The sequence below is a fragment of the Melospiza melodia genome, chromosome 6 (genome assembly GCF_035770615.1).
Source record: "Melospiza melodia melodia isolate bMelMel2 chromosome 6, bMelMel2.pri, whole genome shotgun sequence".
NCBI classification, from domain to species: domain Eukaryota; kingdom Metazoa; phylum Chordata; class Aves; order Passeriformes; family Passerellidae; genus Melospiza; species Melospiza melodia.
In genome coordinates, this window is record NC_086199.1 from 11,974,360 (window position 1) to 11,995,577 (window position 21,218).

The following is a 21,218-nucleotide window of genomic DNA, read 5'->3' on the forward strand; positions in this document are numbered from 1 at the left end:
CAATCTACAAGACTCATGGCAAAAGAGATATGCACACAGAACTGACAAGTATTTTGTCTCTCTAACCTCCCAGTTGCAGGTAAGGTAATGGCTAAAGCAAAATCTGCAAATGAAATCATGTTTTCTTTCATGTCAGCTCATTGGGAAAAAAGTTACATTTCCCATAACAAATGTGATGGTCTTTCTCCCTTCCTTATATGTGAAGGTCCTGACATATAATCTGCACTTTTTCATTTGGTTCAAACTCACCAGTCTGCTTCTAGGATACAATGGAGTTTGAGGAGACTTTGTTAGTCAAATGATCTTATAATGGAAAAACTGTTCCAGAATTTTCCAATGGCCTCACTGCTCTGGAAAAAAAGCAAAACCAACAATTTAAAAACAAAAACCAAAGCAACAAATGAAACCAAACAGTCCCTAAACACAACAAAACCAAACAGAATAAAGAGAAGCCAAACATTTTCCATGTCAGCATTGGTTAAAACAAATGGGTACAGAAGTAGGGATGCAGTTACAAGATGCTGTGGTTGCAGGAGCCACTCTACTACTGAAGAAATAAGTCATGAGCTACAAACCTCTGCTCTGTATCTGCACCTTGCACCAGCTGTTAGAAGCAATGAGTGATGGATTCCAGAACCTTCTTTTGAGTTTTGAATTCAGTGTCAGACCAGAAGCATTAATCATTGCCTTTCAAGAAACAAGACCTGGTAGTTTTTTGTGGTGAGAGGAAGATGCTACTGTTAAGTTTGCCCCTGGGATGCTGTGAAGTTGTTTCACATTGTACAGTGACCAAAACTTAGTGGGAGCAATAAACCCAAATCTCCTGACAGCTAGTAAGTAGCAATTGTAAGGAGGAGCTTCTGAGCAAGCCCACTCTGGCTGGGATGCATGATAGGAACTCAAAAGGCAGCACTTCAATAACTTCAATACCTGTAGCCAGTTATCCTTCCCTATCCCCTGAGACTTTTGGGTTTTTTTGCAAGTCAAGACATGGGGTATGGCTAAACATTGGCCATCTCCCCACCTCAGGGCTGGCAAGGTAATGATGCAGAGTATGGGTAACATCACAGTTCACCTCTGTCTCCATATCAGAGATGAAAGATCCAGTCCTCTGGCAAACCAAATCAGCCAAAACCTGACTACTCAGAGGCATTTCCAACTGACAAATACAGCAGAAATCTCTCTCTATCCTAAAGCATTCTTGGGCAAATGACAAAATATGTTTCAAAATGCAGGGCTAAACTTATATATGCAGTGCAATACTGCAGATATAATAGATTATTGGACCATGATATACACTTTTGTGTTGGTCCTTCCACAGACAAGATCCAAAAAAACCATTTAAATACTTTAAATTATGATATCACTAAAACTTTAAAACTCTGAGTGGTTCCATATATTAAATATACAGATACATGTGGATAATTTTATAACCATAATTATCTCTCTTTATAATTGTAATGGTTTGACACCAATGAAACTCCAAAACTGTGTGTAGTTTTATATAGTAAATATATGGATACATATGGATGCTTTTATAACCATAATTATATATCTTTATAATTGCATTGGTTTGTGTACGCACACAAAAAAAAATGCTATGTTTAATAGTCTTTCTCCCAAAATATCAAAGGTGAAACAAAAACCATAGTTTTTCACATTCATGTGATCCCTTTGGGGCAGTTTCTACACTCTTTTCTTCTGGAGCTCCAGATATAGCATCCAGCCACCAGGAGAGTAGCAGGTACTGCAGATTGACTGCAATCAGAGCTGTGTTCCCTTTGAAGAGAATTCAGTGGATGTTCCAAATGGAAAGATTTTGGCTTAACTTGGTTTCATACCTACATTCACAAACAATGCTGTCTCAATTGCTTTCAGTCTCAAGTGTGCATGACTAACTGGTAATTTCCTGCATTTGTGACATTCCATGATCTTGCTTGATGTTGCCAAAGTTTGTGACTACACAGAAAAGCAGTGGCAGGTTGAGAGTGAATGACCCCCGGTAAGTTATTTTGAAATTGCCAGACTTTGCTCTGCAAGTTTAGTCTCTCATAGCAACGTGGGCAGCATATTCTGTGCTGGCTTCATTAAAAGAAAACGATTCTGTCTTTCAGTTAAAAAAAAAGAAAAGCTGTAACTGTTGAAGCAGCATGCACCTAATAAGAGACTTCTAAATCTGGCTCCATCATTTCAGTCTGTGGACTAGCAGAACGGAGCTTGCAGAATCCTTCTCAAGTAAGTATTCCTTTCTCTTTTCTGCATGGTTTTCTGTCTTTTTTTTTTTTTAATTTAAAATTCATAACAGGTAGTAAAGAAGTCTTCAGCCTTGAATTAGTGGTGCTGCAATATGACAACTGGATGCCTGCTTTAAATATGAATTAACATGCTCTGTTGTTTCATTTGGCAGACATTACTGTCTTTAAAAGGAAATAGTTAATACATTAAGGTACAAGACAGCAAATTATATAGATGGAGCTTCCTAAAGCTGCAGTGCTGGAAAGCTAATGAAATGATTTATAATTGACTGTCATGATAGGGTTTTTTAAAATGAGTTATGTATCTTTTGTTTGCATAATGCACATCATGGAACATGTCTATTTGATCTCATCAAAACTGGAATATGTATTCTGAATGTGCTACTGGCCATTAACTATGAAATTATCAAAATAATTTATATCTTCAAGAAAGGAAATATTCAGGCAGTGGCATTAATATTAATAAAGTTATTATGTACACATTAAACCTGGCTCAGGTTTGTATTAAATGATGAAAGAAAATATATATAGTGCATTACTTTGTCTAATTATACAAAGCATTAGTCAAACATTGATAAACCCAACAGAGTATAGATGAAAAAATTGTATGAGAAACAACAGAAATGCATAACATTTGCCAAAACAACCAGCACTTACTGTAGCATGCTTTCTGCAAGAGTATTTAAACAGCTCTGATGGACATGTCTCTTTAATATAATGAATGAGGTGGGACTATGGCCGTGGAAGGAAAATAAATAACAATATTTTGCTTTGTGTTTAAATTGCAAGTGTTCTAATAGAAAGGGGTTAGAAACAGGCAATGCAAAGGGCTACTTTTAGATTTGGTATGCAAACACACATATATCCGAATACAAACAGACCTTTTTTGTTCTTATTTAGTCATACCTGCTTATCACCAATTCCTGGGACATGCAACTCTGATTGCAAACATGCAGGTTTGCAGCCCTCAGCAGAAATATATTATAGCTGCATCTGAGGCATTACAGCACCAGAACCAGTATTCTGGAAACATTTAGCACAAGCATATACTATGCCTCCAAGTAGTATTATTTGCCACAGTTTTTTATGTAGGGAAAATTGTGCTGCAAAAAAATTCACACTGTTTAGTTAACTTCTGCAGAAAACTACATAAATACTTCCCTCCTGCTCAAGTTACCCATCCCTCAACAACCCATGGTAACAGCAGTCGAGATTAAAATTACCACTTATTATTATTAAATTACCACTTATTTCTCTCAGTTATTTTCAAATTACTCAGAACAACAAATTTTAAAACATACTTCCATTCTAACTCATTTATATGCAAGGCAAGATTTTTTTAAAGCAAACTTTTTCAGAACATATTGAAGCATGGAACTGGAACAAGCATTTCCTTATTTACTGTGTAACAGACATAGGAGGTTTTGGCAGATTATGTATATGCATAGATAAAGAATTGAAACAGAGATAACAGAATTACTGTGTTCCAGGTATGGTGAACAGTAATATATCCTTCCTTTTGCAAGCAGCATTAAGCTTCCCAAGGGCCAGCTCTGAAGAGCCCAATAAATTAGAAGCCAATAATGGAGAGGTTTATTCTGACATTTCACATCCCTTCCCAAAATCTCAGGAAGGCACAGCATAGTAATTACAAGACCAGTAAATAGTGATATTTATGGTACAATCCCCACAAGACTAAAGGAGACATCAGTGAGCAGAAATGCCACTAACAAGCTTAGGCCATTTGCACAGCTGTTACACTTTCCCAACCAGAGGAATCAATCCTTGATAGCTGTTTCTGAGACAGACTGGGAGGGTGAGGAAGAGACAGAGAACTGCCTTTGGGAAGCCTTCAAAGGGAAATGGTGCCTTCATGATTGAGGGGATTTCCCAGGTAAAAAAGCTTATTCCTTCCTTATACTTTGTGATTTCCTAATCCTGCAAAAAAATGATCCTAATGAAATCCAACCAACCTAGTACAGGTCTATAGCTCTCATGAAGTCAAAGCCCCTATGGGGGGGTCAGGATTTGACCCACTACAAAGAACTGTGAATTTTTGTATTATGCTCTGGAACAACTTGGCCTAACAGATAATTCACTGATTTGAATAAGCTCATTGGATGGGAAAAAAAAAAAAAAGGAGAGAGAATATCATAGCAACATCTTATTCCTTTGTGGTTTATGCACTTAACAAAGACTTACCTTCCAGTCTTAAACTCCCCACTATGTTTAACATTTAATTAGCAGAATTGCATATTCCTGCAGATATAAAAGAAAGATGACAAGAAAAACACTGCTGTACTGAAAGATCTCTTCAATACTCCTTGAAGCATCAATGGGAAGGACTTTGAGTGGCCTTAGTTCACCATTTATGTAGTATCAGATCAGAAAGGAATATTATATGGCTTCAGAGACAGCAAGGCCTTGCAGATTGTGGCATCCAGCATAAATTAGGAATGGATTAAAGTAAAATAAACTGGTATATAAAATATCTTAATTTTAAAATATAACATAATTAATGTGTGGGAAATATTTTCATTCCACCTGAAGGAAAAGGCATTGTATTTTTATCCTAAGCCTGATTTTACATGAGAAAATAATTCCATTCCTCTCATTCTTCCTCTCTACTGTCTTAAATTTTCCCATGCTTTTTTCCCCTCTTCTTAATGATGGTAATGATGATAATAATAACTATGATGATTACGATCATAATAATTATTATAATGATTATTATTATTGGGAATAAAGAAGAGAGAAAAGAGAGAGGAAAATGAGGGAAATGGTGTACCTAATTTGGAAAGCCCCATGACACTGCCAGACTTCCTCAAAGAAGGACATTTTTAAAGACTAGGCTCAAAGGATTTGACACTTTCCTAAAATAATACACATTTTCAAGGAGCAGTGGAAGAAACTAAGCCTCCTCATCTGTGTATTCTCAGAAGGATCAATTATTTTACATCCTTTCACCAAGCAACTGCAAAGTGAGCTGGAGACACAGACTCAGGTGCTAGTGTAATGCAGATGACCTACAGCTCTGCCCATCCCACAGCACGGCCACAAAAACGGTACAGCGTGTGAAGAAGAGCTCATGGAGCAGCTGGCTAAAGCAGAAACTGAGCAAGAAAAAGATGATGTTGGCAGAGGATAGAGAGCATTTTGAGGACTCATTCTCGGTCAAGGTACGCAGCCGCGGTTGGTCGCTTAAACACAAATCTGATATACAACTGTGTTCTAACTGTTATTCACAGGTGCTATTAACTCCTTCTAGCTAGGAAGATCTGTCTCTCTTGGATGGGGACAAAAATTTCTCAGGCAGGTGATATCATTAGCTTTTTAGTGCTAAGTTCCATCATAAAGAAAAAGCTGTAGTGTTTGCACTCTTAAGCTTGGCCTAACTAGACCACTAATGCATTCCTCACACTGTAGATCAGCCTCATTTCATTTTGTATTCCTCTCTTCCAAGCAGTCCATTGTCTGGACTGTGGATAAATAAAAGATCACTTAAAACACTTGGAAAAAATACAGTCTGCAACTTCCTTTTTCTGGCTTTCCTCAGCAAGAGTAAAATTTCACTTCATGGGAGAGAAAAAGGCCTTTGGTAATTAAGGGTAGCCAAATGTCATTAGCTGTTGCCATAAGTGCCTTGTGTATATATTTGAAAAACTTTAAAGATGTGTGTCCATGGTGCCATTTTATATTGCTAGGGAGCAGCCAACACAACAGCCAACATCTTACAGCTGATTCTAATTTGGCTGCTTGCTCAGTAATGGAAGGTGCTCTGACAGGATGATATTGAGTGCAGTAAGGGCCTGTGTCCAATGGAATGTTGTGCTAGAACTGTAAAAACAAAATTGGTATACTAAAACATTTTGTGCTTGCATTTTTCTCTTTAATTTTTCATTTATTTTTAAATCTATAAATATAGCTTGCATTTTAGTTGGGTGTCTGTCTCTAATTTTACTGCAGCTGCAGCTTTTGCCAGAGAGCAGTGGCTCTGTTTTCAGGGTGGTGCAGGATTTATACCAAAAAACCATCTCTTCTCTAATGCTCAGCATTTCTTACAGGTCTATCACAGCTCTTTCTGGTATACAGCCATAAATTAAATGAATCAGACTTATGGATGTTGACAAGAAAGATGACACAGCAATTTGTTGCCTTTAGTTTAGTCACCCTGTAGTTGTAAAACAGATAAATGTTTTACTCATCATGGTGGAGAGGTTGATTAATGAGAATTTAGAGCAATTTAGATCCATTCTATCTTTAGATTTAGATTCAAGGCTGAATGCAGACACTGTCCACCATGCAGATTCCTGCGCAGAAACAGAAGTCTCTGCTCTTTAAGACGCCACAGTAGCTTTTCACCTCCTTTTCATGCCAACAAAATCTACCATTTCTTAAGAATCCAGACTGATTTAATGGTGGCCGTGCTGGTCCAATTTTCTGTTTTTCATACCATGTTACAAATCTACCAACAACTGATAAAGAAAGGAAAAACCCGTTCTAACTTGTTCCCATAACAAGTCATGCATTAAAATAAAAGAACTGAATTTTCATTCTACTGGTCCTGAAGACAGCTAAATCTTACAGACTCAGAGCAAATGTCTGCTTAAATTCTCCTTAGGGCTGAAACACTTTCAAGCAGAATCTAGTGATGTAAAAAACAATACATACAATCCTGACTACATCTCCACTCCATTTGAAATTTTTTGTTCTAAAAGGAAACAGAAATAGTGAAAGTAATATTTAGTGAAATTGAATTTTTTCTGTGTGAGGCCTAGCATCCTAGAAATAGATAATTATTAACTTGAAAATGTGGTAGAATTTCTGGAGAACAACTATATAGAATAATGCTGAGAAGACTTTAAGGAAACGCTGTCTTGATGAGGAAATTGGTGTAGGCAACCTTATATTAAATATTAAAAGCAAATTTGTATTTGACAACCATTACAGAAAAAAAAGAGAAAAGGAAACCATCTGTTGGAAGAACACCTAGAGAGGAACATCTGTATTATTTAAAGGGGTAAACTGAAGCGCAAAATTGAAAGGTTCATAAGACACTTCAAAATTAACTGCATTAAGTGTGAAGAGGACTGGATAAGATGTGATAAAATTTTCATTTAAGGCAGGAGGGAAGAGAACTTCTGAGCAAGAATGGGCATTGGGAGGGTTGGGATATAGCTATTTTAAGAGTGGAGTATCTGCTGGGGGATGTACATACCTTTAGGGCAAACTGAGAACTTTGAACGGAATGCCATTCCTACAAATTCTAGTGACTCTGGCCCTGCTGCTTAGGCAATATTTCTGAATAGTTGAAAAGTTGAATGAAAACTAGGAATGCAAACTCAGGAAATACACACCAATATAATGGAAAACTCATTCTTTACTTCAGCAGGAGCAGCACAGACAACAGTGTTATTATTAATCCAAAATCTTGGAGTCTATCCAGTGACTCTAAAAGGCTCTGGAACCAGACATATTTGCAATTAAAATAAACCTCAATACTGTTTAAAAATCAAATTTACTTTTTTGTTTTAATAATAACTTAAAAGTTTCTTATGAATCTCAAAATGTAAAAAACCTTTATACATATTTCTTTTTTTTTATTGTAGATAATCTGCTGAAGATATTCTTGTTCATATATCAACATACTTTTAGATAGAGAAAAACCTAGTACTAAAATTGTTGAATATTGTCTACTTTGGCCCAAAAATGATCAGATCTTCCAGAGCTCTACACAAAAAAACTTCTGGTTGTCATAACAACATCCTGCAGCAGATACAAGATAGCTTGTACTTGCTTTTAATACAATAAGCAAAAGTTAACATCTCCTGAAGATTAAAAAACAGGGATATTATTTAAAAGGGAGGGCGGACTTAATGTTTTTCATTTTTAATTCCCACAAAATTCAGCTATTAATTTAGAATCTTCAGTCAATAGCCTGTAGAAATATTCCATTACATCAAGTCATATTTGGGGGCAACTCTGTTACGCTCCACGTTTATACAAAATATGCAGGTTTCTAATAATGTCTTTGTAAAGTGACACTCAGAATATAAAGAAGCCTAAATTTAGAAAAATACTGATGTTTTCTTACAGAACAAGTTTCCTAGACAAATTCCTGGATGCTTCAATCTTGTCGAATGCAATACTAAGTCATTATGAAAGTCCCATTTAAGCTGTGATCTTAACTATCATTCCTTTATAAGTGTTCCAGATCCAACAGTCAGTTTACCAGGAAAGGATCAGTGTCATCCTGTTTATGTTTTTATATCAAGACAAAAATAGAAGAACATCTTAGCCATTGCAACACATGAAATTACAAACTGTATCCACTTGTGTCCCTAGAAATGTTTCACTTATGAGCCAGTCTTGATGGTATCTGGAGTTGTCTCCTTGATCAGGGCCACATGATGCAAGACTGGGTATCACAGAAATGCATAGAAAAATACAGTCCTTTCCTAATTTAAAGAATACAGTCCCTTCCTAATTTAAAGTCCAGTTTAGACCAAAGTGCAGGTGCTGATCAAAGGTCAACACACTAGACAATGGCAGAGCTGCTGATAAAGGACAATCCTATTTACAGTGAAGTCTCAGGTCAGACAGTTTTCGCTTGATTTGCACAGACATATTGTTTTATTCCAACAATGGTGCACTTGATTTGCACAGACTGTTTTATTCCAACAATGGTGCACTTGATTTACACAGACTGTTTTATTCCAGCAATGGTGCCCACCATTTCTAGAGTAGGGCAAATTAATGCACAACTTCTTCTCTTAAGACTATTTTAATGTTAATATGACTGGTTTTGAAGAATTTAGTAATCTGGCAAGCATCCACCTAGCTGAGGAATATTGTAGTAATAAATAACAAAAGAATTTGAGCTCTCTGAAGTTATTTGTTTCCAGAGTACAGCCCAGACTACTGCAGCAAAGTATTGCTATTCACAGTCCCACCTGCTTGCATTGGAACAGGAAATTCCCTATATCCACAATGTCTTCAAATTTAAATATATAAGGCAAAATAACTTGAACACTTCAAAAAATAAGTCAATTAACATATGGAAAATAAATCATGAACATCAATTATTAAAAAGTTCAAGATATCAAACATTCATATTTTTAAGCATATTTTGTTTTAATAGTCAGATTCTTTATTTGTACACATAATGGAAATAATTTCTGCAGGTCTGCTAGTCTCTAGAGAATGTTTTGGTTCTCAAGAGAGAACACTGAATAGTTACTGTTACTACAAACTTTGATAGCACCAGTCTTGTTCTGACCAAGATTCAAAGTGATTAATGTGAAAAGATCTGTATCATTTAAGTAAGAAGAATTATTTTTCATTTTGCAGCTGTGATAATTTTTTTTCCTAATAACTAGGTATGTCTGTGTCATATTTCTAGAGTTATTAAGCAGAAATCACCTGAAAAAAGAGAAGCAGCAGTATAAGCAGTATGACACCCACAAATGTTATGTACCTTACCTAAATTACTGTAACCATTTATCTATGTCTATACCTATACATATATTTTACTGCTATGCAAATAAAATCTCTCTGAACAAAGGAGCTCTTTTCTGACACTAAAAGAGAATTATATGATCCATTTTTATTGGCTGTAACACAGACCTTTTAAATTCATACCTCAAAATTTGCACATAAGCAACGGATAGCTGAATTTATGCTTGTAGTTAACAGCTTTATTCATATACAAAGGAGCCCAATCTCTCATGAACAAAAAAGCTCTTGACCAAATAGGTACAAGTCATTACAGGTTCTGGCACAACAGTGAGGCTTTCTCTGTTTCTGAAGCAGGCATTATTAATAAAGTCCATTAAAACTGCAGAACTCACACTTTGCCAAGCTCTAATGGATCTGGAAGGCAAAAGACCTAAGATGGATTAGCATAGATCCTATGTATTTCAGAATCCTGTTTGCTTCAAGAGCTACATTAAGTTTGTACAAGTCTGTATTGGACATACTGAAAAATCCCTGAATTCTGGCTTTGCAAGGAGAGTAGTGTTGTATTGTTCCCTGACTGCATTGAAAAGGTCATGAAAATCTTTTTGTTGACAATTGAAAGCAGTTGCCAGCCCTTTAAAGTGTTAGCATTCGCATTCAAGTGAGAGAGGCATAAATTCATCTAAAACAAGACAGTGTGAGCAAGATTTATGCATTTTTATCCACATTATCTCTGTGATCAGGATAATGTTTGTAGTATGCAATGGAATGGCACAGTCCCATAGAAATATGGAAGCATTTCAAAAAGTAATTCCACTAAAAGCAATTGATTTCTGATGTGTTAAAAGGATCTTCATGTTCCCCTGTTATTTGCAAAATTAATGTACTTACTATGTTAATTTGAGAGATTTGCAACACTTCAGCAGCTTTTATGAACTATGATTTAAATGAGTGTTGGAATTACCAAAGTGGAGACAATAAATTCTACGCAGTAAGTAAAGTGCCTTGTAATGAGGGACCTAAATGTCTGCTTCAAGAGCACATGTAACTACATTTCAGCTCAAGCTGCTGTTGACCTGTCAGCTGTGCATGATATTTTTAAATGTGCTCTTGTGTTTAAGGGAGGTCACTCAGTTTTCTGCTTGTGAGTCTCTTCTCTTTCTCCACGTGCTGCATTTGACAGTGATGTAAGCAGAGTCTGAATCCAACCACACAGAAAGGGGTAAATCACTTCCTTTCACCCTTATGCTAAAGTAAGGAGATGCAAAAAACCCAAAAAGCACTCTTTCAAATTTATCATTCAGCCATTCCTCTGGTCATTTCCTGTGGCAACACACCATTGGGACACTACAAATATCCACACTGATTACAAAGTCAGACTATAGTCTTTAATCTCACTTAAACTATTCCTTAGGTTCCTGAATATACAAACCAAACATAGAAATTCTTCACTTCACAGTTCAGACTTGCCTGTCTATAAAGACAGTGAAAAATGAGAACTTCATGTACAAGGTACTGAAAGAATTTATCTTTACTACTCCAAGCTCATTGACAATGTTGAAATATTGTACCTTGCTTTGGATCCTAACCTTTAAAAATTATTTTAGAATTAAAGTTATGGCAAAAAACAAGCAGGTAGAAAGTGTGAATCATGTTTGGTTTGCTTTTCTAGCAGATCTAGCAGATTTGTCACTAACTTTTTTAATAGAACAGCAAACACTAGTAGCATTAGAACAATATAGCATGACCTTCTCTACTATTGGATTTTAAAAAGCCCTGAAACAGAACCAACCCAGACTTTACTTAGTGAGAATTGATCTACATCATGGTAGTTTGATTTCCAGTTCAACAAACAGGGATATATCATATGTTGCTTTGGGTCAATGAAAGCCCATGCTCATCCACTGAACACTCAATACCCTGGAAAATTTGCATGTCCTATAGATTCTGTTCATTAGTATGGTTAATTAAAATGATGAGAATTTGCTATTGAATTAATGATGAAACATATTCATGATTTGGGGTTTATATGGGACAAATGTGGTGGGTGCGTTGTTATGCTTTCCAAAGACATGCCTTTTGTCTTACAAGTTAGAGGGGGATTTATGGGAATCCCCCTTTCAGTGCCCGTATTTGAAACACAGACACGAAAGTAAATGGAGCTGCTGTCGAAAGGCTCCATTTCCCCAGTTAAGCCAGAGGGTGCTGTGCCTGGAAGACCAGCCAAGCAAGAGGGGGGTGGCAGGGTGAATGAAGAAAGAGCATGCAGTGCATGCACCGCTGCATGTGCACCAGGAGCAGGAACCGATGCAGAGAGGAGCCTCTCTGGAGATTTGACAATGAACAGTTACTCAAAACGCTGCAGCTCCAGCGAGGACAGCTTTGAGTTACAGGGCAGCACAAGGTCAGAAGCTAAAAGCTTTGTTAAAAGCAAAAATAAGGATGAAGGCTATCGACCCCATCGATCAAAGCACTGTCAGAAAGGGGGTGAAAAAACTCACGGACTGGAACACTCTTCCCTGTATCCAGCAGAAGTGGGAAACACAAGCCAAAAGCTGCAGAGGCAGAAGAAGACCCACAAGAAAAGCAGTTCCTCTACATCTGACTTGAGCTTGGTGAGTCAAGGATCATCAAGTTCATTGTCTGTTGTGGAAGAAAAAATAGAAGCTAAACTCAAATTCTCTCAATTTATTAATGAAGTTACTTTCAGAGTGCTTGATCCCATGAGCCTGAGGGCATACCGAGCTGCTAAACTGAAAAATGCTTTGCCATCCAGTGTGAGAAGCCTAGATGATTTTCATATTAAGAGAAAGTCTCCTGAAAACTGGAAAGAAAACATTCTAGATGGGAAGACCAATGAAGAAGTAGACTTAGAGACTCTGAGAAGTGACGATCTCGTGGCTGGAGCACGACCACACAAATTAGAGAAATCGTTGTCCCTGGATACAAGTCCCTCTCTCAGGTCATTTGATAATGGTGTCTCATACAGAACAAGACCTGGCTTGCCAGTAGAAATTATGATTTCTCAAAGCAAAGGAATGCCAGCCACAAAATCTGCATCTCTTCCTAGAAGTACAAGCATGGTGAGCTCTCTCAAATATTTTTTTGGGGTGATGTATGACAAGGATTTACACTTTAGCATGACTATTAGAAAAGCGTTTCTATCTTCCTGGGTGGGTTCTTACCATGTAAACAAATTTTTCTCCAGGGTGGGAACAAAGAGGGAATGTTTATTTTTAGTAGCTCAAGGAACCAGCTGTAGAAGGTATGGGAGGAAGGAAGAGCAGAATAAAACACCCTACAAATCCTTTTAGTTTGATTTCTGGAAGATGGCTTTACAAGATCAAACAAGAGGGTTATTCCTGCCCTGCAATGAAGCATGTGTATAGCCAGGTCAGCTTGATATAAGCAGCCAAGGCACCTTCAGAAAAGAGTGAAGAGAGCACTGTGGCAGACGATTCAGGTATTCAAGGTCACTAGTTTAGAACTTGCTCAGGTATCTCTACACCAAACAAGAATGATCAGTTAATGTGTTTAAGTACTACTGAGGGCTCTGACATCCCAAAAGTGTTGCTAATGTTTGTGTGTCTGAAATTAATACGTAACAGTTAATACATTTATACATATCACTTGATAATTTCTATTTTGATGTGCTAAAAACAACCCAAGCAACCACAAAACTTAAGAAACGAAAAAAAAAAAAAAAAAAAAAAAAACCACAACAAAAAAAAGGCTGAAGCTTTCTTCTATGGTCTGGTAAAAATATTTATGTTTTTAATTTTTTCTTATGAGATTCTTTCTTTGGATGAGGAAGAGGTATTTATGCCTGTGAAGGAGAGCAAAGGGAAATTGTTGTTTGCTAGCATGGCACAGTCTGGAACCCTGAACTGCCAAACCTTGCACTGATATAATATGTTAGTATGCCTCCAGAGTAGTATTTGCAATTCCACTAAAACAATAAAGGTCCAGGAACTATTGCTTAAGACTATACACATGTACACAGATGTTGCTAAACTGGGAGCTATTACAACTGCATTATTCTTTAAAAATTCTATTCAAGTTTAAAAACAAAGAAACAAAAAGTTATTTTATTTCACAGAGCACTGCAGCAAATAGGAAAATATCCTGGTCTTAAGAATTTTACTCAAATTTCAGCAAACTGAGCTTAGGATTTTATGTCCTTGGATGTTTTGATTGCTACTATCAAAGATATCTGGAGGGAGAAGAGGTGAAAGGTAATGAAACAGAGAAAAATTGCACGCTGTCTTGTGTCACAGCTCCACAATAAGAGCTGTCCTACCAAGGGCTGAAGAGGCTTCAGTCTGAGCCCATGGCAGGGTATGATGTTTTCAAATTTCAATTAAGCATCTGTCAGAGCATCTTTTCCAGTGGACTTGATTATATGTACAGATTGAAACTTCCAACCGATTGAGTGCTGACTGACTGAGCGCTGCCAGTGCTCTGTAATTCCACACAGTTAGTGTAGGCATCAGCCTGCTCCAGCTGAAGCATCACTCTGCTCTAAGCCTCATCATTTAAATTAAACACAGTAGTTACCTGACATTTTACCTCAACAAACAATGCCTCCAACTGCTGAGCTCAACATGAGAAAATAAAGGAGAGGCAGGGCAAAATATAAGAGCAAAACGTGTTCAGCCTCATCTAGAGATTTATGTCTCCTACATGCAAAAACTTTGACTTCAGTGTAATTTATTTAGTGCCAAGTCCTCACCTGAAGCATGCCTAGCAAGGAGCAAAAGGATAACTGTATAGCCTTGGGTTTCATTATTGTAAAGATACTTTAAAAGTTCTTGGTTATGTAATGTTCATTTGAATGCTCATAGAGAACATTGCTTAACTGTTCCATGTTTTAGTTGCCAAGTTATTACTGATGTGCAGAAGATAATCTCTGAAAAAAATTATAAGATTACATTGATTTAAATATAAAACCTGGATAGCAGAGGTATAAGTACATATCCTGAAGAGCATGAAAGAACATGCCTGAAAGTTTGAGATTAAAAAAGCTGCACCTAATAAAAAAAAAGTGTGACTCAGAAGAGGAATGCTGTGAAATTGCCTCCTGTCTATTATATTTTCTGAAGACCCCTGAGGTGTCCAAAACTGCCTCTCTGCTACTGTTGATTGGATCCAGACCCACTAACGTGATTTTCAACTTTTAGACTTCTCAGAACTAGTCAAAATGTTCCATTTCTGCAGCAAGTGTTTACTGGTTTGCAAACAAAGGCTGCTGAAATGAAATCTCACAAAAAACCCAACAGTCACTGTAGAGTTATGCAGAGGAATTTCTGGACAGCTAAGAAAAAAAAAAATATGCTTCATTGTGTGACTGAAGTTAAAGGGTATTGTGATAGGTAGAAAGCAATTCCAAAATACAATGGATATGACCTTGGTGTGGTCTAAATATTTTAGTAACCTGGCCAGCAGGATGAAATAATTTTTCTATGTATTGATCTAAATTTGAGGTCACTGGACAAACAAGCAGGAAAGGAAAATGATAAATTAAATGAATGCAAACCTCTGAATCCACACCAATGTAGTGGAAGGTGTGCAACTCGGGACTATGTCATACTTCCAGACTGAAATGATATGACCAGTTCAGTGGGCTGAAAAATGCAGGAAATGTCTGAAAAGGGTTGGACACAATGGAAAGTTTCTAAGAGGAAAGGAAAGCTTGTCAGAGTCTGTCAAAGGACAGATCAATACAGAGAGAAATGTGGATGGATCCAAACAATACGTATATTTTTCTTAGGGTATGTTTCAAAGAAAACCAGGTATGAAAGGCCTGTGTCTTTTAATACATATTTTATCTCAAATACATTTGTTCCAAGTAACCAGTACCTTCAGGAAAGCTTTATATACCACTATTACTGTTCCAGGAAGAAAATACAGGTTAAAATTTAATTCTTAAATAATCATACAGGAGTGTGACATCAGACCTGTGTAATTCTGCAGCACCTTGAGATTTGAATCAACCTGAAAATTACACTTCAGTAACTTCAGGAATACATGAATGAGGATCAGAGTTCCAGCTATGTCTCATCTTTACACACCTGCTTTTTACCTACACAAGGAACCATATAACTCAACATTAGACACTGACTTTTCTTGGTCATTGGAAATCAATTTATTTCTTAGAAAAGCTTTATCTTTCCATCTTACATTTAACTGCCAGTAGTACATATTCTGTGTGCAAGAGGACTTAGAAATAATTTTTGACCTCACCATTGCAAATATATGTATACATAACCTCAGGAATTGCACATTTCTCATCTCAGAACATTTCTTTTTATCACACAAAATAAATACAAGCAAACCTGATCAAAAAAAATTACTTACTAATCTGCAGAGGCTGTCTTAGAAAACAAACTTGGGTTGGGATAATGTGATTTCTACATTTTAGAAGTTAAGATCACATACTGTAAACTAAGACGGAATAAGGCTGGTGGTGGGAGGCAGAAACTTGGCCATGCTTCACATGAATTTGCCATGCTTATGGAGCCATATACTCCTCATAATCCTCCTAATCATTCCCTAGACACCCCAATATATTTGGATCACAGAATATTCTGCATTGGAAGGGATCCGCAAGGATTATCAGGTCCAGCTCTTAAGTGAAGACTCACACAGGGATCAAACCTGTAACCTTGGCATTATTAGCACCAGGCTCTGGCCAACTGAGCTAAGAATGTTAAGGAGTGGGAGGGACCTCAAAGGCCATCTAGTCCCAGTTATCCCCACCTTGGGCAGGGAAACCTTCCACTAACCCACATTGCTCAAGACCTTGCCCAACCAGGCCTTGAACACTGCCAGGGTTGAGGCATTGACAGCCCCCCTGGGCAACCTGTTCCAGTGTCTCACCGCCCTCACAGTGAAGAAGTTGTTCCTAATATCTAAAATAAATTTCCACTCTCTTGGTTTGTACCTTGTATTCCTTGTACTATCACTGCAATTCACAATGAGTCCCTCTCCAGCTTTCCTGTAGCCCCTTCAGGTGCTGTAAGGTTGCTGTGAGCTCTCCATGCAACCTTCTCTTCTCCAGGCTAAACTGCCCCAGTTTCTCCAGCCTGTCTTTGTAGAAAAAGGTGCTCCAGTCCTTTTTTCATCTTCATGGCCCCCTCTGGACTTGCTCCAACAGTTATGTTTCCTTGTTATGGGCACACCAGAGCTGGATGCAGCACTCTGGTGGGGTCCCACAAGGGCAGAACAGAGGAGCAGAATCCCCTCCTTGACCTGCTGCCCACACTCCTCTGGCTGCAGCTCAGGACACAGTTGTTCTTCTGGGCTGTGAGCACACTTTGCCACTCATATTGAGTTTTTATCAACCACCACTCCCAAATCTTTCTCACAGGGCTGCTCTCAATCAGTTCTCTGCCCAGGCTGCAAGTGTGGCTTGGATTGCTCTGATCCAGATGTAGGACCTTGCATTTCACTTTGCTGAACTTAAAGTCTGAGAATAATTTACTGGGCCTGCAGAGCTGCACCAGTGAAGACAGATGCAATGGCAATTGCTTATTTCCTAGACATCACCTGGTTCAGGCTGGTGCTTCATGGTGCTGTCATACTCCCTCCTGTGGGATTTAGTCTCAAGGGCCAAACTTTGACCCCATATAGGCAATTCAATTCCCCACTGTAGCCTTAGCAAAACCAGCTGAAAACAAAGTATTCATTCTTACTGTGATTTAAAGCAATGTATGCCCTAAAGGATTCAATTTCTATAGCCCTTGAGACAGAAGGGGGCAATTGCCTGCTACAAAGGATGACATCCTTATAAAATGCAGATGAATGAAGAACAAGGTAGAATAACACCCTTTTTCATTCCTCTTACAAGAAGTCATTATGACAATAGCTATTGTAAAGAAGAAATATAACCAGAGTAGATGTTTATATAGGATATTGAGAAGATTCAAAGATTCATGTTTAATCCAGGTAGGCTGCTTAATTCCGAAGGAACCCTGTAGGTAGCCACTGAAGCACGGTGTCACAGACATTAACACAAACAAGGAAAATTTTATTAATTTCTGCTCTATTACTATTTGTTGTCCACGAGGATTCCTACTGATCATTGTAGGCTCTCTTGCAAGACAATTGTCTGAGCATAGGGATGTTTTCCTGAAGGTGCACAAGCACCTTTAGAAATCACAGCCTCAAATACCTGAACTTCACAGGCATGAATGGGTTTGGACCATTCTCTTAAGAGTTGAAGTCAAAGATCCTTGTGGTTCCCGTCCAACTCAGAATACTCTGTGAAAACTAGGAAATCTGTAAGAATAGAGGAAGACTGTCACGCAAAAGCTGTGGTAGAATTCCACAGCAGTAGAAAATGCCACCAATCTCCCATTCTAAAGGAAATTTTCTAGGGCAGTTTCTAGGTTCTCATTTTCTAGGGCACCTGAGTACTAACAGAATCTTGCTGAAAGAGCAGGCAAGATTTTGTTGCTCTAGGTCACAGCTCTTTTATACAAGGTTTTGAGTCCTCTTTCAGCCCTTCCAGCCTGCCACCATGATATAAAAATAGGCATTTGCTTTGTTCTTGGATGAATACCAAATCTTTCATTTCTATTTACAGTACAGTGATGTTTACAAGTAAGATTCGGGTTTAAATGCATTATAATGGAAAGTATATATTGTTTCACTGACTCATGCATCCAACATGCTAAAAAATAAATAGCAAGAGGTGGGACCAGAAAGAAAGGGTAATGAGGTTCTTTACCCAGGTCAGTGATCAAGCCAGCAGCCAAACACCTGAAAAGTCTTACTGTGTCCTACTTTCTGGTCTGTTCCTGCTCTTCCAGACAGGTGGGTCAATGTAGAACTACCCCCAATAACTGATATGGTGAAGCTGTGGTATCTCTAGATTATCAGAGGAAAGTAAGAAAGTGAACTACATCAGTTGCTTCAATTCTTTAGCATGATATCTACATGCCATAGCATATAATTAGGGCCCTTTATGAGTCTCATACAGCAGTGGAAAATGTCATATGGCCACCTTTCCTGACATCCTGGCCTCTTTCTTGCCATGGTATTCCACATGACACTGCACAGTTTGTTCCCCTCTGCTTTGCAAATTGGAGGTGACCATCAGGTCATCAGTAGCCTAAATCTTTTTTGTCAAGATGAGTATTAAAATAGATGGTTTAATTCCTTTAACATAATCTTGATTGAAAGAAGATGGTGTTCACTTCTTTTCACCATTCAGAGATACCAGGAAAATACAACAATTTTAAGACTTACTAGTTTAAACTCATTATTATATGAAGTGAGCATAGCCACTGAATTGCCGGCAACATACACCCTAACAACTTCCCTCTGTTATTTTTCCTGCATCTGCAGATTCCTGAAAACAGTCCTTGTGTCTGGCAATACTGAAAAAGAATCTCAGGTCCTAACAATTGCATGTGGGTGTGGAAAGCCAAATACTAAATCTTTAATTATCTGGGGCTGCTGTTCCTTGGTACTTCCAAGGATTTCTATTGCATCATTATAACCTCTCTCCTCTGATACCAGCACTGTTTTCCTGTACACCACTATTATGAAATGATCACTCTGGGTATAGTAGTAATGAGTAGTATTGCAAAAGTATACACCAGTGTGTACACCTGGAGCTTCCAGGGTAGGTAAATTAGCTTTATAACACCGCATAAGTGTTAGGCAGCCAAATAGTCTAAGCTATAAAATCTGATGGCCAAAGGAAATGGTAGTACCTTCTGAGCTCATTTTATCTGAAATCAAAGACAAATCTAATTTTCCACTAATCAAGGTATCTCAAATATATCTTCTCAATCTCTGAGAAGACTTAGCCATGTTAGGCTTGAAGCATGAAGTAGCATTGGTTGTACCAGCAGCAGCCAAGCTGGGGCAAGGTATAGCTCAGCAAAGACTAACAGTCCAAGTATTTAACCAGCTTCACCAGTTAAGCGCAGAGTGCTGGATCCTCTCTCTAATTTCCTCTTTTTTTCCATGACATTTATGGTTTGGTCACAGAACGTGGAAGCCAAGCAGGCCACGTGCAATTTCATCCACAGCTAACACCTCCTGTCCCAGCGCTGACTCCTTTTCCCAGGGCTGAGGAGCGCAGCAGCCCTGTGCTGTAGGAGAGATCAGCAGAATGTTTTTAGAGCAGCAGATGTGACATCGTTTCACAAGCAACAGAACGAGCAGATGGTGTTTGGAGAGTTCTCCTTGCCTGCTCCAAAACACCTCCGTGGGGTCACTAATGGAGCCTTGGTCTCGTCGAGCGCTGCACAAAGCGACAGCGCTCCCAGGATGACGCACGTGGTCATTTACAGCTTCCCAGCTCATCAAATACAAATTAGATCAAAATCTTCCTCACAGAGCACAGACATCTACAAGGCAGTGCTCAAAAGAATAAGCTATTTATTCAAGACAGGCTAAAATAGACAGTCTGAGCTGCTTCCCAAAAACAAGAATGTGTTTTCAATGACATTAAGTGTTTCACCATGAAGTTTTTTATAGTTAGGGGTTTCAATTCAGTTGTCCTCCCCTTTCTGCCCTCTCACCCCCTTTTTTTAGAGAAGGAAAGCAGCAAGTGAGTCAGGAGGAAGATATTTGTATGAAGGGAAAAAAAAACAATATTGCAATGGTGAATTCCTGCACAGGATTCAGAGCTCCAACCAGAAAACAAAATCATTTTCCAGCAAAAGCTGCTATTTGCCTGCAGAGGGGCAATTATTCAGACAGAGAATAATCTGAGCCCATGCAGTTCACATTGATTTTGGTATCTTTTGGCACATGTAATAGGAAAGCAAAATTTGCAATCAGAAATATTTTGTGTTCTTTTCCCAGTGATTTTTGTTAACATGACTTTTCCCCTTCCTTTGAGTTTGAAAAACACTCCTCAATTGTACTCTTTATCTTTGGATGCCTTTAGAAAGAAATGGTACTTTCAGAATACTGGAACCTACAACAGCCTTAGGACAATTATCATAAGCAGAGATGCCTGAAAACTGCAAAGCCAGGCAAGGGAAGGTGAAAGAGAAAGAGGTTGAAAAGATTAATTGATCTCTCTTTTCTGGTCCAGCTTTGGTCTAAAAGTGTTATTTATGACAAAGATTTTAAAGGTGCTTCAACTCATTTTTCATTTATTCCTTCATCCAGCAGACTGTGTTTGCCATGTTTGCAAAATGTGGGGTTTTGCCCTGCCATAGCATGGCTGTGGTAGATCATAAAAGCAAAGACCTGGGTGTGTGCTGACTCTCTCACACAGCCACGTGCAATACTTAACATAAGCATTTTCCTGGTCCACATAGTGAAAATCTCTGAACTCTCCCAAGAAAAGATTAAAGTGCAAGGCACTGCCCAGAGCCAGAGGTTGCTCTGATTTCATTTTCAGTTGTTAGGGACTGAGATTTTTCCCAGTCATGGAAAGGTTTTCAGCTCTATTAAAATTCTGCTCAGTGATGTACTGCATGCAATTAATAGAAACATAGATGTAACTTTGCTCCAGCACTCCCACTGTGTTCTAAC

At 38.1% G+C, this 21,218-nt stretch overlaps 1 protein-coding gene across 4 annotated transcripts in view; it reads left to right on the forward strand.

Moving 5' to 3' along the window:
- Nucleotides 1-2,119: 2,119 nt before the first annotated feature.
- The window catches only part of BEGAIN (brain enriched guanylate kinase associated), a 160,162-nt gene continuing 141,063 nt past the window's right edge, over nt 2,120-21,218 (forward strand). For 3 of the 4 annotated variants that reach the window (XM_063159946.1, XM_063159947.1, XM_063159949.1), the window contains exons 1-2: nt 2,120-2,235; nt 5,305-5,434. In XM_063159946.1, the coding sequence (XP_063016016.1) occupies nt 5,384-5,434 (51 nt within the window). In that variant the 5' untranslated portion in view covers nt 2,120-2,235; nt 5,305-5,383. Of the gene's footprint in view, nt 2,236-5,304; nt 5,435-12,052; nt 12,797-21,218 lie in introns of those variants that run through there. The other variant, XM_063159950.1, reaches the window with a different exon arrangement.